Source organism: Aythya ferina (genome assembly GCF_964211825.1).
Source record: "Aythya ferina genome assembly, chromosome: 17".
Classification (NCBI taxonomy): domain Eukaryota; kingdom Metazoa; phylum Chordata; class Aves; order Anseriformes; family Anatidae; genus Aythya; species Aythya ferina.
The window spans coordinates 2,453,371-2,471,076 of NC_140316.1; the positions used below are offsets into that span (position 1 = coordinate 2,453,371).

Here is a 17,706-nt window from a genome sequence, read left to right on the forward strand (position 1 = left end):
GGTTTGATGGGACTATAAACATCCACACGTTTCTTCTCATGCACGCTTGCACTGGATCAGAACAATGGGATTTGTGCACATATCTGAAAAAGATATGTTGCATATACCTATTATGAATGAAAACCTTTCCAGCTCTGCAGTTATTGCAATAAATTATGAAACTTTGATTACAGGAACAACATGGACCTTTAAAATTACTGTAGCTCATGGACATGTGTTATTCTACCTAGTTAGTGTCACCAAATATACTTTTAGTGTTGTAGATAATACAAATAATATAGCAATATAATATATAATATTATATATTAACAATATATACCTAATACAAATTATATACTGCTATATGCCTCAAATCTGTTTTTTGTTTGTTTGTTTGTATTTTAAGAGCCACAATTTCTATGAAAATTCTGTCCTCTTGGCTATTATTTTACACCATGAACAAAATATTATTTTTATCCTCAAGGTAGATTTGATGTCAGACAGTTCCACTGTGCTTACCTGTGAATTGTAATTTCAAAGGGGCAATGGTCTAGAAACAGCAAGCTTACAAATAAAAGCTAAATTGTAGTATATTACTGAGCAGAAAGACTCGGCCAATGACAAGGAATTGAGAATGATACTCTCATTCATCAGTATTTAATAAAAAGCATTTCTGAACTCAGTATTAAATTGACCAAACTATCTCGTATATGAAACAATTACAGTATGCACATCTGGACAGACACCAGAAGAAACTCCTCATATGTATGGAAAATGAATGGATGGTTACCTTTTAATTACGTAGATTTTAACATCAAGCTTTGTTTGCCTCTTCCCCCTAACCCCTTTATTTCCCACTGTCTTTTCTCTTAAGCCCCTCCACTTTTTCATTCCTCATCCAATTCTTTGGGAAATCCTACTCCATCTGGTCTCACCTGTATAAAGAACTTGTACACACAGAGCTTCATGGTAGGCAAACTACGCTGATCCAGCCCCCTCCTCAGAAAAACAAAAACACACCAGTGCTAATGAATGTTCTGCTCCAAAACACCTTTTGTTGTGTGCAAAAGACCTCTTTCCTTTGTTGAATAAAATGCATACATTATCAATATTTCTCCTAAGGCATTGCAGGACATACCAAATAGAAATTTCTGCTAGATGAGACTAAAAGGTGGTACTATAACCACTAAATGATTAGACCCAGTTCTACAAAGAAAAAAAAAATTGAAAAAGTTATCTCTGATTTTTTTTTCCCCATACTCTGGCTAAAGAATTTCTCCCATTTTAAAAAATCCACAAACCCTGCTCAAACAGTAATGGATATGCAGTATTATCTAACAGTCATTCTTTGGACTTGTAAGGAAATGGGATAGAAACTGCCATACTAAATCAGATTCCAGAGCCATGTTGTCTAGGCAAAATCAGATATCAAATGCTTCAGAATAAGGCACAAGAAAACCACAGTAAATTCCTGCCATATAATCTCTAGTATCCTACAAGGCCTGGAATAAATACTGTCAAAACACCAAAGCACACAGTACTTAGTATCCCTTCTAATTCAACTACACTCAGTTTCATCCACACACTACAGTCATGTCAGGGAAAAATTCCTGTTACTTAGTTACAGGAAATCTGAGCTGAGAAAAGAATACTTCTCAGTAGCAGCACAATCTCTTCTATGATATTAAATAAAATTATATTAAAAATCAGCAATATTACTTGCTTAAAAATGCTATAACTTTTTAACTAAGAGATTAATCTTATTTACACAACTTAGAATATGGCAAGGGAGAGGAAACATGACACTTCATGTGTATCTTCCTATGGAAAGTGTCTAAAAATTGAGGGGAGGGGGTGGCTTCTTTGTGTTCCCTCGCTGCATCACTCTGCTGTATCCAGTTGTATATGTGGACTGACAGCTCTTTGAGTGATGTTCAGTGTCTGGTTCAATAAGGTTGATACCTGGACCTGGCCAGCAGTTCTTCCTGCAGATCATAAAGAGCTCCAGTTTAGTGTCACTTTTAGAACACAGTTATTACATCAAAGTTGATAGTTACTTTTAATGAAACATAAGGGGTTTATTTACTTACAACACACATTTCATTTCCCTTTGAAAGTATTTACTGAAGTTAAATAGGAATTTTATAAAGAGAAAACTAGAAAGGTTGAAAGCTAACCATAAGGCTTACAATTGATGATAATTAGTACCTATTATTATCAAAGTCGGCAAAACTCTCCCTTGCATCTAGCAGCTGGGATCAGTATCTACAAAGAAGTCACTGAGCAGGGTTGCTTTACTCTGTCTTCATGAGATACTTTTCACCTTTTGAAATTGTATTCTCTCTATGAAAAGACATGTGCTGACCACCATTGTAGGAAATAAGCTAAAGTCCATTTACACCATTAGATCTATGACTGTAGGAATAACACGAATGATTTCCCTTCTGTCCAAGATCCTTATCAAGAGTATTTTTACAGGATGCTAGTCTAAAGTTTACAACACCCATGCCTGTATTTCTTCCCTGGTAGGAATCATCAAGAAAAGACCATCACAGCTTCTGTTCCCTGAAAGTCATCACTGGCAAGGTACCACAAAGCACAGACAGGTCAGAATTGGCACAGGCACTTCAGACAAAACAGACATTGGATTATTTATTATAATGCAAAGCTTTAGGTTCTTTGTCCTTATCCTAATTCATACAGCAGTCAACAACTATGATAACAGAGCACAGTTAACTGTACCCACTTATTCTTAAAATAAGCCAAAACTACTGAATTGCAGGGAAATGTATGATACATCCTTAAATCATCATATAGATGATTTAAGACTGTCTAGCAACAGAGGCCCCTACCTCCAATGAAACATCTGTAGTTTCAGTGTACTCTGTAGACCACCAAGCAGCCATTAGAAAACTGACAAATTGACTATAGCTACCATGATTTATGGTAATAGTAATTTAAAAATAATAATAAATCTTCAAATTCTTTACTATGAGTAGAACATAGGGAAACAGTCAATTTAATGTGAAACAAAAGACTGGTTTTAAAATATCAACACTTCCTCCTCCCCACTTTCCAACATTTAATTAGGAGAACCAATACAAAGGAAAACATGTTGGACAGGGCTCTATAATCAGTATCCATAGATCAGCCATTGACCCTGCTGAATGATCATGAGCAAATAAACCCAAAACAAATTGAAAAATTTTCATCTGTTGAATGAACAGAACAATATCAAACATCATTGTTAAGCACTCTGTAATGAGCTTTTACTAAAAAGTGCTATTAAATCCTACGGGCAAAATAAAATGCAGATTCATACAATCACAGATTTCAATATAAAATGATAAACTTCCAAAATTTGTCTTCATTAAAAAAAAAATAAATTAATAATCATGCAGTGTATCATCTACTTGTTCCTAGTTCTTAACATCAACTTTTGTTGCAAGGCTACAGGAGCTCTTTGTTACTAAGCCTTCTGAGTAGGTAAAGTAACTGAGGTACAAAGATTTACTCTGATTTACTCAGAACACATGGTATATCAAGCATCACATCCTCCAAGGCTCACATCTTGGCCAGTAAACCAAACTGATACTTACCTTCTTCAGGGAACAGTACTGGTCGGTCAACAGTAGAGTACATAAGCTGAATTGGATAACATGTCAATATGTTCCAGGCAACAAAAATGTGAAACTATAGGTGAAGTAGGACCAAAAGATGGTGCTGGGTCAGGAAAAGAGAGATGAACTGTAATTCTATGAGCAGATACATTGCCGTCACTTATAAAAAGTCTCCTTTTGCAAACCAGCAACCCAATGAATTACCAAACGTCAAAAATTGATCGTCCTTACACAGCATTTTTTATTTTTTTTTTAATCTCTATTGATTTATGTGTTTGTTTTGCATAATGCACCAGAACCCTGTGAAGATCCATAGCCAAGGGAAGGGGTCAGGGAGAGACTGAGAGGTTTTCTGTGTTTATTCTGTACTCTGATTATTTCAAATCTGAAATGAACAAACCTATCAGGAAAACAGAAGGGATCCTAGCATACTACATTTAATATTCATGTGATCATTACCTGTTATGTCAGAGTGTTTAAAGCTAACCCCTCTCCTCTTCTGTCCTACAGGAATGGCAGAAAAAGGAGAATGCAAAGCATTGCAGGGAAGTAAGACAACTGGCCTGACACTGAGGGCATAAATCTTGTGCCAGAACAAACCATCCATAAGATTTCTACAGTCATTCTCTCTCTCTCTCTATGTATATATATATGTATATGTGTATATATATATAAACCACTATCAGACTGTTGGCTTCAGACAGAGCCTTATGTCGGGCCCAGTATGACACAAGCACATTTTCCCAAACTACTTAAAGGTTATGTAATAGAGATCTGCAGAGCATTAGCAGTCACATGACATGTCCCACTAAGATTTCAAACTGCCACATACAAAATGTAATTAGCAAACAGTAAACAAGAGAGAAAGGAAGAAATATACTCGTGGAATTGACAAAGAATATTATTAATGTTCTAAATTATATACAGAATTGGGGCCAGGGGACTGGGAGAACAGAAAGGATTTGACAAATAGGTAAAACTGTGACTACCATAGTAAAGGAAAAATGCAGTAATCACGGGACAGATTCAAGCATATATTGCTTGTTATAGTGACAACTGTGAGCTTCATCCAGCTGAATACTAAGCACCATCAACTCTATTCACCTTCAGTAAGTGTTTAACTCATTAGCACTCTTCCAGAGATACTGTGCTCAGCTATCCTTCAGGTGTAAACTGGCACAGATCTATAAAAGTCCCTGCTGATTAATATTAGAGTATATTTTTAAGCAAGCCCCACAATGTACTTACTAGAGATGTACTCTCCATGTCAGTGAAAAGGCATACTCTGTACAGAAGTAACAATATTTTTCAACTGTAAAAGGAGTTACGGGTCTATTCAGTATATTCACGGCTTCAGCTGAAATGCTGAAGCCATGAAAAAAACTTCCTCATTCTGGAGGACTTTATTTTCAATTTAGGATTTTTCTAAGCCAACACTAAACAAGGTACGTTGTCTCAAAAAGGGCTTCTTTTCTTTCCAAAATTGGTAAGAGTGGATATTATTGTTATTTTTCCCACACAAAAAAACTATAAAAATGTAATTGAACCTGTATATATAAATTATTTATGTTCCTCTGAAAACAAAATAAAACAAAACAAAAAATCAGTCTGGTCCTGGTGGAATTGGAGTGTGGGGTTTGCATGCTGACTGCCCAGCAGCCCACTGTGCTGAGCTTAGGCCTTAAAGAAGGTATCACACTGAAAAGCTTAAAATGATTTAAAAAAATAAAATAAAAAAGATATTTTCTAATTGTTATTAGATGAAAAAAAGAGAAGAGAAATTATGCTATACTATCATATTCACAATGTTTTCCCCTTGGTTCTTCAGAGTAATATTGTACGCTGCTGCTGATTACTAATCAACATCAAACATTCAGCATATTAACACTTATTGCCTTAGAAACAAGCAGTGTATACTGTTTGTAATACAGAAAAGGTAAAACTTTATGACAAAAAATCTGGCTTGCAGTCTCATTTCCTGACTTTTGCACTGCAAATTTTTCTACCAAACATCTGCCATTATCAAGGAAACTGGCTCTTCACTCCAAACTGAACATACCCATGAGCACAATAGAAACTTTAACAAACCAAATGTTATTCCAAGAAACTCAGAATCAATTCAGATTCTTCTGGCCCTTGGAAACATTTTTCTACTGATCAACAACATACATTGCAGACTGTCAAGTGATTTGTAAGTGATTTATAAATCTCATAAGATTTATCAGATTTAAGAAGTCTTTGGTCTGAAGGTCTCATTTTTGAAGCAGAAAAAAATAAGTGGAATGTAGTGGAAACGGTTCATTATTATTCCCATTTACAGAAGGAGAACAGAGCCCAAGAGATACTAAGTACTTTACTCAAGGCCATTCATAGAATCTGTGGCAGAGCTCGAAATTGTGCTCTGATTTCCTTATTGAGTCCCATGTTATAAGCACAAGCCAAAGTGTTGAGCCACAAGCCTACAAGCCACTCTAATTTCCTTGCCAAAATATCAGCCAAAGGTGGTTTTACAATTGTGCTTTACAGAAAGACAACAGATCCAACATATTATCAAGCAAAGCGTGGTTACATTTAGCAAAGAAACCCAGGACAACCACATGAAAACTTCAGTGGCAATCAGCTGCTCCAGAAGATCATTAACTGTTCTGCCAAAGCAATGCTGTCACTGTCATTTCCCAAGAGCCCAGTCTGTGCAAATAAGCCTGAAAAAAGCCCTCTTTTTTTTTTTTTTTTTTACTGGTGAACATAAACTGTTCTCATGACATGTTGCTTTGAAGAAGCTGCATTTTTCCTGCACTGTGGCTAAATTCTGATTCTATTTTTAGTCATGAGATTGGTATATATATATATATATTTTAATTATAGCACCAATGAGTATATGCTACTGTCAGCTAAGCTTCGTGGCAGTTCTTACCTGTGGTGGACAGATTAGAACATCAACAATAAGAAGAGAGATCATCACAAGTGGTACCAGTCATTTTCCAGAAAATCTTTAATTGATTTCAGTTACTTAGTACTATGCTAGATTTGCAAAATGATGGAGAGGAAATGCTACCAATGTAGCTTGCCATTTTATCAGAAAGCTCACTGGACATGACAAGCTAATGCTATCAAAGGGAGAAACAAAGGATTTACACAAAATTCCACTTTAGTCAGTTGCTTTTGCTGAATACTAAAACATAACTCCCAGGAAAAAAATCTTAACTAATAGATATTTCAGCTACTCTGGATATACTCTGTAGCAGTGAAGAGGGCCTAAAACAATTTCAATTTAGTGAAAAGCAGCCTTGACTCTCAAACCATACTTCATTCATTTGGACAAAATCAGAGGGTCTGATTTTTGATCGGTCCTGTGTGGGGCCAGGAGTTGGGCTGGATGATCTTTGTGGGTTTCTTCCAACTTGGAATATTTGATGATTCTATGATGATTCATTCAACATAAATATTGAATGGACAGGAAAGAGTGATATATGACCAACTACTTCTTTATTTCAGAATAAAGTCAGTATGGTTTTGGATATTTAGTTTTGATACATGGGGCATCTGACACACAGAAAGGAAAACCCTTATATTCTTATATCAGAGTATACTAATTTTCCAGAGATTGTAAGCATCTTATTTCTAGTCCTGGCAATTCAGAAAGGCTTGTACTTCTGTAATAATCTATTTCCTAAATGAACACCTCTATGCTTATACATTCAATTCTTACTCAGTATCACACACCTATCTGAACTACAATGAGTGTTCACATCTGACACATATGAAAAATAGCATGAAGGGGCCTACAAAGAGATACATATTCTGTACATATTGAAAAGCACTTATGTAGCTTGTATCGGTATGAGACTGACCACATATATAGAGAGATGCTTAAGATTTCAGAGCCTGCAATTATCAATTAAGTAAAGTAGAATGTATCAGATATTCAGTTCATTTTCACACAGGAATTTGTGGCATCGCATGGTCCTGGATTTTGTTATGTGTCATTTTTACTACCCCTAATAACCATGTGCCATTTTAAAGCTGAAATTTATTTGTAATTCTAGAAAATTCAACACATTAAATTTCTCAAAAAGGTGCTCCAGGTATACCCAAATATATTAAGTTGTATTTAGTAACACTGCACCTCCATTCACTGCCTCTAGCACAGTCATGCTGTATGTTATCAAGCTGGAACCCATTCAGATATATAGCTATGAAAAATCAAGGTTGCCGTCTAGTCTGCCTGCAGCATGATCACATCCCTAGTTTAATTTAAGGGACTGTTTAAGGTCCCTTCCAACCAAATCCATCCTGTGACTTAGATTAGGACTTTTTCCTATTAAAAAGAAAGTAGTATGCACACAGCCACTGTTCAGGACCACCAAATCTCTTTAACAAAAATAACCAAGTCACTTAAAAGAGACCCAACATCCTCCTTTAAGGTACAAGAAGTAATGCAAATATATTTCATAGGATAGCTACACTGATAAATACTGGCTATGATCTATAAGATTTCATATAAATTGTTTTCCTCATTTGCTAGCTGAGTCAACTAGAAAGCCCTTTTCTAATAAAAATGTAACACCTCCAGATCATAAAAGGTGAAATATAAAGTGACTGGAATAACTTTCATATCAGTTCATGTATACTGTTATTTTCAATTGCATTGAATTTATGGAGAAGTTTTAATTTACATTCTATCATTGCTCTGTTTTAATATTTCATGCTGTTTTCTCAAGACAGCTCTTCTATCTTGCTAAGTAATAGTCCTTATTTGAATTTTGTTGATTGTAGCCTTAGTATTATCTACCTGTCTCTGCAGACTTTGTGATTTTTGTTAATGTTAAGTGCAATGGCTTTAATTTTATGTCTTTCTTCTAAATATTTCCAGTCACCTTATAAGCCAACTCTGTATTTACTAAATGCAGTGACAAAATTCATTAATAAGTTATTCTGTTCAGTTATTTTATATATAAACTCTGCATCACTATCTGCACTAGTCATAAAAGCCCAGTTAGTGTTTTACCATAGACATCAGTAGCTTAAAAAGAAAAACTGAAGTCTTCATATGCACTTTTATTTACCTTAGTTAAAATAGTGCTAAGACCACCTACAGCTATAATGTCAACCATCACATCAGTCCTGGAAAGGCATACCATCTCTGCCCAACACTATTGGCAACAGCCAATTTTGAAAACAGGTTAATGAAAAAACCCTGCAGTATTCCCTATAACACTGAGCACAGCATACTTGCACATGTTAACCAAATAACTAGTATTTATATACATATGCTATAATAAAATGTTATTGTACTGTTCTACATACTCATATGCTTAACAATTCCAATATATACCGCTATACATAGTGTGTTCATACATACAACTGCAAAAGATCTCTCCCTCCAACCAAAAAGGGCGACAGATATTTACTTGCAATTGGTCTAATTTAGCATTAGATGCCAGACGTATATACCATGTATAATTCAATTAACAATATCTCTGTGGAAGATATTCATGAGTTTGTCATGACATGACAATATACATCTTCAAAGCAGACACTGTGAATATGCACCATGCTTGGGGGCTCGGGGGGGGGGGGAGGGGGAGGGGGGCAGGCATAGGGGAGAGAGCTGCTAGCCAGTATGATTACTAACTTTGCCCACAGACATTAATACAGAAAAGAAACATGGCACCAGCAAACCTCTGAATATAGTATTTATTTTGCAGGAAACCACAAAAGTAACTAGAAAATGACAACAGATTAAACATCAATAGGAGGGAGGATGGAATAATCTAGCAAGAGTTTAATCCCTTTACCTAGTGTTCCTGCTTAACAGAAACACATTTTATTATTCTAAGCATCACCTAGAAGAAAAGATCCAGTGAAGGGCATCATCAAATTGCAGCAGAACAATAAAGTTTGTCTGCCTCTGATACGAGTTACAGATTCATTACTGCTATTTAAAAAGAGGATTCTTCCCCTCCACACACACCTACAAATCTTCAGCCCTCCCACCCTCATTTGGCCCATAAAGCATTTAGCAGAAATAGCTATTTTTAGAAGGGGTGAAATCTCAGCATACCTTCAAATCAAGTGCTTCCGATGTTCAGCAAGATCATTGCCGAGAGAGAGCTGCAGTCTACTGTGTCAAATTACAACCCTGTAGAGAGAGGCAGCAGTGGCGGCGGCGGCAGCAGCAGCAGCATTGGTGTGTTTGCACTGCTTGTATTCAGGCTAGAAATGATTCATTAGTTGTCTGCAGGGAGGCAGGGTGAAAAAGAGACAGCAAGCATCATCGGCCATGCAGCAGCTGCCAGAGCCTATGAAACAGCAGTGCTCACACACACATACGCACACAAAGATGGCTTTCCCTATTTGCCAGTTTCTCTTTCACATAGTATTAACCCTGACACAGCAGCAGGGACAAGAGCTGACAAGCAGCAAGTGGGATCTCAACAAGGGTGTGTTTCAGTGAGAGGGAGGTGGGGGGAAGGCGGGTGTTGGGAGATTTTATTTTACCTCCAAGTAATGCTATCACAGGATCTTCTCAGTAGGTCATCTGTGGCCTACTGGCACGAACCAATGAACTGTAAATGTGAGCTGCAATTTTTTTTTTTCACTGCCAAGCCCGCCCAATGGAAGGCTTTGAAACTCAAATGCAGAAGGGTATTAAAACAGATTACCTGGAGCATCTGAACCATTCTGTCTTTCCTCTTCTAAAGCAAACTGTACCCAATATATTCACACAAAAACTGCTCAGTGTGCCACCAGTATCTCCCCAGCAACTAGAGGGAGACACTCTAGGGGATACAGGGAAAGATTTTAAATAAATATATTTTTAAACATTTAGCTTTAGTCCATTTTTTTTTATTATTATTATTATTATTTTTTCAGCAAAGATCTTCTGACTCATGGAGTCTGACCACTTTGGGAGTGGATTCACTATAATATAATGAATTCTTGAGGCTGATGAAAGTTAAATTATTGAAGAAAACATATGAAGATATGTGGAGTGGAACTTCTGTATTTCCCTTTCAGTATTTAAAAGAGTAAGGAAATATTGCACTCCCAAGGCACTACTTTACTGAATTCTCTTAAGGTATCTGCAGAAATACATTTTCCCATTTAATAATGTCTCCCCTTTATCCCAAAAATGGAGTGTCTATGTAACTGAAACAGGCTACATTAATTTACAGCTCCTTTGCAACATCTGTCTTCTCCCTACAGTTTTACTAATGAGCATAATGAGGAAGAGGAAAATTTTCAGAAGATTTTGACATGAGTGAGAAGAGCCAGATTTCCCCAAATGCCTAATATTTCTTTATGAAGCTGAATACGTGGAGAGTACTTTGACCTCCAGGAACTGTCAGCATCAGATACTTCACTGGAAAATACAAGGACTCATCAGGTGATCTCTTTCTCAAGTTTTGACTTATCTGGATTTCCAGACCATAATAAATTTGAACCTTGAACCATGATGTTTGTTAACCAGACAAGGAATCCTTCAAAAGTAGCATTACTTACATTTCTGGATATTCCAGTTCCCAAGCATCAATCTATTTGAGAGCCTTACTAAGATCTTTACCCCAAAGATTCTACTAACAGTGAGTAGCACCAATGCCATTTGGATGAAAAGCATTCATTATTCAGAATTAAAATATAGTACAGAGTATCACAGCATGATCTTCAAAGTTACTTGTTGCTTCTAAAAATGTCCCTCATTGAATTAAACAACTAAAAATCTGATCCTTTGTCCTGAGATACTGTCAGAAATTGAGGTAAAGGTTTGCAGATAACGTATGCTTTCTTCCCCAAATTTCTTACTTATCAAATTCTATTCAGAAAACTGCAGTCTTTCTAGAAAGTCCAACATCTAAAAATAAGGTATCCATCATCTCAGCCCCAAATGACCTTCCTTGAGATTACTCACAACTGTACCCAGAAAAACAAAACTCTGGTATTTTTGGAGAGAAAAGCTGTTCCTACTCAGGATCATATGTTCCTTCCCAGATTAGATTATGGTTTTCATCATCAGGCAAGTACAATCTTACATTTATAACCAGTTTGTTATAATAAATTGTTTTCTTTTTTGTTGTTGTTGTCTATTTTGTTTTTAAAAGTCTAATTTTGGCAAATTAGATTTTTTTTTCTCAATTGAGCTACATGCAAGCTTGAAATCCAAACATTCCTTCCAACTATGACTATATAAGCACTTACCATGTATTGTGCTTCAGCAACAAATACAGATCTGCAGCATATGATGCAAAGTGATAGCTAAAGATTCCAGGTGACACATTTTTGAAATCTGTCTTGTCTATTTTGGAGATTAGATGATTCTATCTATTTCTTTATATGCATTCGTACAAGCAAAACAAAAATTTGCTGTGCCAGATACTTGAAAATAAGTCTGATTACTGTAAAATAGCATAACTAATTCATCACACTGAACAAAGCAAACTTATTCCTTCTCATAGATAAGCATAAAGAGCATATATTGTGTACATATGTGTGTGTGTGTGGATATACATCTGTATAAAATATATACATTATCATAAACTTTTTGGAAACCTTGTGTTCAAAGATATGGAAAATTATAAGAATAAATTAAATGAAATCACTCAAAAATTAAATGGCACCTATTTTTTTTTTTAACCACCAGCACAGATTTACTGCAATGAAGGCTTTAAAACATATGCTTTACCACAAGCAACTGTTTAGAAATATGAGTCTTTACACTTGACATATTCAACTTGTTATGCCATGGCAGACGAGGACTCGCATTTTATTGGAACTGTAAGATGTTAAGACATCGTTAACATAAACAATTTAATATTTATTCTGTAGTCTATTGCCAAATATCAGCATTAAATATGATGTACCTTGACAGTCATTTTTGCCTGTTCAGGCTGGATGCAACTATGCTGATGATGGGCTGCTGGTAAATAGGAATGCACATTAATGGTGCTGCTGAGAGGAGCACCATTTGATTGAGAATAACAATCCCAATACAACAATTCTACATTCTGATAGACATTTTTTTTAATGAAAAAGTAATAAAACATAATGCATGTTTCTAGGTACAATATGGTTCTGTGAAATGCCATTTTAACACTAAAAGTATGTACATTTTCACAGACAATACGGAATTTCCCCAGAGATATTCTTTCTTGTCCCAACAAATTACATGCAGTAATTATTTAAAATACATCCTGAGAGTCCAATCTTCCTCTTACTACCTGTAGTATGAAAGTAACTTTTGCAGTGTGTTGTTTCAATAAAACAAGCCAGACAAACCCTCCCCTTCCCACTTCACTGTAAAAAGTGGAGTTAAACCTGAGAAAATAGTAATGGAACTCACCTTGCTAGCTGCCAAAACACACACAGAGCCTCCTGCAGAGATAAAGGAGAGCTGTCTCTGAAGCCACAACAGTTCTTTCTGAGATTGTTTCAGTAGCTCTTCCATGTCACCTGGCTTCTGCCCCATCAGCCCTTCCTGCATGACAGGAGATTTTCAATTTCTATTTCTAAACCAGAAATATTGTGCATTCAAGCACAAAACCTTTTCTACACATGATAATTTAGAAAATATTTAATGTCAATTAGCTGTCCGTTTGGATTTAAAAAAAAAAAAAAAAAAAAGGCAGAAAAAAGAAAAATGCAATCTTTTCTAACTGTTTTTAAAACCTGTATGAATAAACTATTGTAAGGATCTAGGAGTAAACACTACATTTAACATGAGTCAGCAATGTCCCCTTTCTGCGAGGAAGGCTAACAGCATTCTTGGCTTCATTGGGCAAAGTAGTCCCAGCAGGTCAAGATTGTTGATCCTTCCCCTCCACGCAGCATTGGTGGGGCCACACCTGGAACACTGTGTCCAGTTCTGTGTCCCCAGTACAACAGATACCTGTATCTACTTGATAGAGTCCAAACACAGGGAGGGCCACCAAGGTGATCAGGGGACTGGGGTACCCTGAAGAGAGACTGAGTCAGCCTGAAGATGAGGATGTTCAGGGGAGGGATCTTATAAATGTCCATAAATACCTGAAGGGAGGATGCAAAGACAGAGCTGGGCTCTTTTCAGTGGTGCCCAGTGACAGAACAAGAGGCAGTGGGCACAAACTGAAACACAAGAGATTTTGTCTAAACATCAGGAACCACTTCTTCACTGTGCTAGCAATGCATCACTGAAACAGGTTGCCCAGAGAGGTTGTGAAGTCTCCCCTTGGAGATCTTCAAAAGCTGTCTGAATGTGGTCCTGGGCAACCTGCTCTAGGTGGCCCTGCTTGAGCAGGGGTTGGACTAGATGAGCTCGAGAGGTCCTTTTGAATCTCAACCATTCTGTGGTATATTCTGTGATTCTGTGACTCAGTTTAACTGTTTACCAGCAAAGTTAGATATTGAGAATAGAACTGGATTTTTACCTACCCTTAAGCATCCTAGTTGATTTTTGAGTTCTTCACATTCTACTTGCAGCGTTTGGATCTCCAGATCTTTAATGCTTTCCGATTGTTTGTTGATATTTTGAAGATGCTGGGCCTTAACATTGACTAAATGCATTTTCTGCTTTAGAGGAAATGTTCTGGTAATTGTTTTTGTGATAACAGTAGTGTTATTGGATGACAATGCCAATGAAGTTGAAGGGCTGACAACCTGGTAAAGAGAAATATATTTTTCATATTATTTTTGCTAAAACTGTGTCTGGGGGAAAGAGTATAATTCAGCTTGTTTCACAAGTCATACCAGAAGTGCATTATTTGAAAATTTTCTTTGTAAGATCTTTCATTCATGCAGTCAATGAAAAAGAAATAATCTCACTTGATCAATCACCAGTAAAGAGAGGAACAACTCAAAGAAATTAAATGCAGAAAAATACTTTTCATACTTTTTTCATTCGGTTGATGCCAGCTAGCCATGATCACTTCGAATATATAGATATCAATGTATTTACCACTTCATGGCAACAAAGTGCTGCTGCTCACTGTATCTGGTCATTCACTTACTGTTGTATCACATAGCAAATTAAGGAGTTATCCCTACTAGTGATGCCTTGGACATGCACCTCACTTGGAAGATGTGCTTCAACTGCACCTGAGATACTGTATTCCAAAAGGCATGTTCGACCATGCTGCAAACTGTTCACTGGGAATCAGCTGTTAGGCAGTCAAACTTTACACAACTGCATGAGAATTCTGGGAGAAACTGTAGCTCTCGCTGAGACTAAGAAGCTCACAAATCTTTATGTCCCAATTCTTCTTGCTTTACACCCAGCAATTTCCATAATACTTGGCCTGTACCTATGGACTCTTGCGCAGTACTACACAAAATACTATACCACTTCAGCAACAGAATAAGAATCTTCAGGCTGGTCTTCAGGACAATTAGAATATTTAGTGTAATGAAACTACAGTAACAGAAAAACACTGTAGTCGCTGCCTTCAAGTATGTAAGCCACATCCCACTACCTTTGGAACAATTGTTTAAGTAAGAGTATAATATGTCCCTACTGTTCATGGCTGGTTTTTGACAGAGCAATTGAAACTATTACTGCATGTTGGTGTTATAAAAAGATTTAGAAATATAAGTAAGCAAAGTCATTGCACTGCAGTAAACATTACAAAACTTATTTTATGGGTAAAATGGCAAACACAAATATTCAAATAATAATAATAATAACAAAACAGCACAGGATTCTCTTAATTTTGAAGTAGTAACTGTTAGCAATCTCTAAATTGAGATCTATCTGAACTAGAATTACCCCAAAACAGCTGTATCTGCTAACATTATTGCACTATCTATCTTTCCTGGCTTTTTTTTTTTTTTTTTTTTTCTGTATTGGAAGTGTGAAAAATGGAAGAGGGCTGGGAAGTCCTGATTTCAGGTCACTTTCTTAATGTGAGCCTTGTAAACAGCTTTGTCAGACACGCATAACCTTCCCAAGCTTGATGGATAGTCAATAAAATTTTGCATATTAATACTATTTGGTTTTATAATACACTGAACATATATCCATGAACTTTGGATTAGCTCAGTAGGATCAAAATTTGCCCAAATATTAAGTGTCTCCCAATAGCTCCTGTACTTCAGCAAATGGAAGGTTAACATTACCAGAAGCAGTGTGACACCATATTAAAACAAACAAACACAACAAAAATACCCCAAGATGTTAATTTCTCAAATATTGGTCAATCTGAAGCTACAGGTATTAGATTTAAAAATATATATTTTATATATATATATATATATATATATATATATATGACTTTAAGCAAGTCATATCAGCAGATACTCCTATTTAAACAGCACCCTGAAATACTGTTATTTCTGCCAAATTACAGATTCTGAAGTCGGATTGTTCAAATATTTATATTAACTCTTGCTACTGCAGTGTGTTGGGGTGACCTTGGCCAGACACCTACCCAGCTTCTCTCTCACTTCCCTTCCTCACCAGTACGGGGCTGAAAGTAAGATGAGAAAGCTCACGGGTTGAGATAGACAGGGACATTACTTAACAATTATTGTTTTACAGGAAAAACAGCCTGACCTGGGAAAAAATATTTATTTTCAATTAGAATAGGTAAGTTCCTTAGTAAAGAATATGGACAAAAATTAACACACTACCTTCTCCTCTCCCTTTTCAGCAACTTCCCAGGCTCAACCTCTCTCCTTCTTTCCCAACTCCTCTACCTCCCTCTTCAGGAAAAATCTGCTACAGCATGGGTCCTCCACAGGCTGCAGTTCCTGTCAGGAGAACCTGCTCCAGCCTGGGCCCTGAAGGCCACAGTTTGTTCAGAGAGTATCATCCTGCTTTCCATGGGCTCTCCACAGACTGCATGGAAATACCTGCTCCTCCTTGGTCTCCCTGAGGGCTGCAGGTGCACCTCATCCCTGACCCACTCCTCCTCCTCTCGGCATGGTGCTGGCAGGGCTGTTCCTTGCACGTTTTACCTCAGCCCTGGCTGCCCTGCAGTGCGTGGTCCTTCCCTCATGCTGCCCCAGGGCCTTGCCTCATGGGGCGCCGCAGCCTGCCCTTGGGCAAAAGCGTCTGCTACACTTAAAAGATCGTTCAACAATCTAATCACCAGAGGTTAACCAGCTCTCTGCTGAACTCTATTGCAGAGATGAATAGTCATCCTCTGCTATATCAAAGTGGAGTAAGAACCCCAGCACAGCAGCTGGTCTCTCAGTGTCAGGGAGGCTGTCATAACCTGAGTGAGCGACAATTCTGTGAACTGAGGCCACTTGAACTGACTTTTCATTTCATAATCCAAAAAGTTACCAAATTTTGAGCGATGAAAGCTTTACTGCCCCCAACTGGAATACCAACAGGTTCATACAGCTAGATACAGGCACTGACCTCAAATGAGTAAATTATGTGTTACTCTCCAACAAATGTAATTTTCATGCTCGGAAACAATTCATTTTGTCATGAATGAAAAGACTTAGAAAAATTGAATCTGTGATGTGTTATATCTGCTAAATCTGCACATGAATATTTAACGGGCAAGTTTCTTCTATTAAGCATTAAACTGTTGAGTAAATGATACAGTAAAAAGTCTGAGAGTTGTCAAACACTTAAGTGTTTATTGATTTTTTTAAACAATTATTATTGTGTTTGTATCCACTGAAGGGAGAAGCGCTGAGAGCTCTGGAGAGCTAATCCATTAGTGAATAGGAAAGATAAAACTGAGTAAATATCAAATAATTTTCCCTATTACTAATGCATCCCAGTGTCATTGGAAAAGCAGTTTCTCTGTAGATAAATGGGATGCTGTGTCTCTGTCACAAGAGCAGAATATCCTCAGGAAACCCAAAGGCAAAGGTTTCTGTTACCTTTGCCAATCTCAGACTTGGTTCTTTTTTGGAATGGTGTTGAGCCCTCTTTCACAAGCCTCACGTACAAATGTCAGAATCATGACCAAGTGAATTTAATACCAATGTCTGAGTTTTCCTGTGGGGGTGATTACTTTGAATTGACTGATATTCTAGTTGGGTTCCTTACAATGACAGCATTAAATATCTGTTATTAGAAGAGTTAGGGGAAAAAAAAAAAAAAAAAAAAAAAAAAAAAAGTAGTGGTGCAGTCCCAATACTGGTTAAAATTCATAGCATAACTCCTTAAACTGCA

At 36.8% G+C, this 17,706-nt stretch overlaps 1 protein-coding gene across 6 annotated transcripts in view; it reads right to left on the reverse strand.

Moving 5' to 3' along the window:
- The window catches only part of RIMBP2 (RIMS binding protein 2), a 146,876-nt gene extending 130,323 nt beyond the window's left edge, over nt 1-16,553 (reverse strand). The window contains exons 1-3 of one of the 6 annotated variants that reach the window (XM_084491642.1): nt 16,422-16,553; nt 14,007-14,231; nt 12,940-13,074 (exon numbers count right to left, since the gene is read on the reverse strand). In XM_084491642.1, the coding sequence (XP_084347768.1) occupies nt 12,940-13,074; nt 14,007-14,138 (267 nt within the window). In that variant the 5' untranslated portion in view covers nt 14,139-14,231; nt 16,422-16,553. Of the gene's footprint in view, nt 1-9,663; nt 10,067-12,939; nt 13,075-14,006; nt 14,232-16,199; nt 16,276-16,421 lie in introns of those variants that run through there. The other 5 variants (XM_084491644.1, XM_084491646.1, XM_084491645.1 and 2 more) reach the window with 5 other exon arrangements.
- Nucleotides 16,554-17,706: the final 1,153 nt, after the last annotated feature.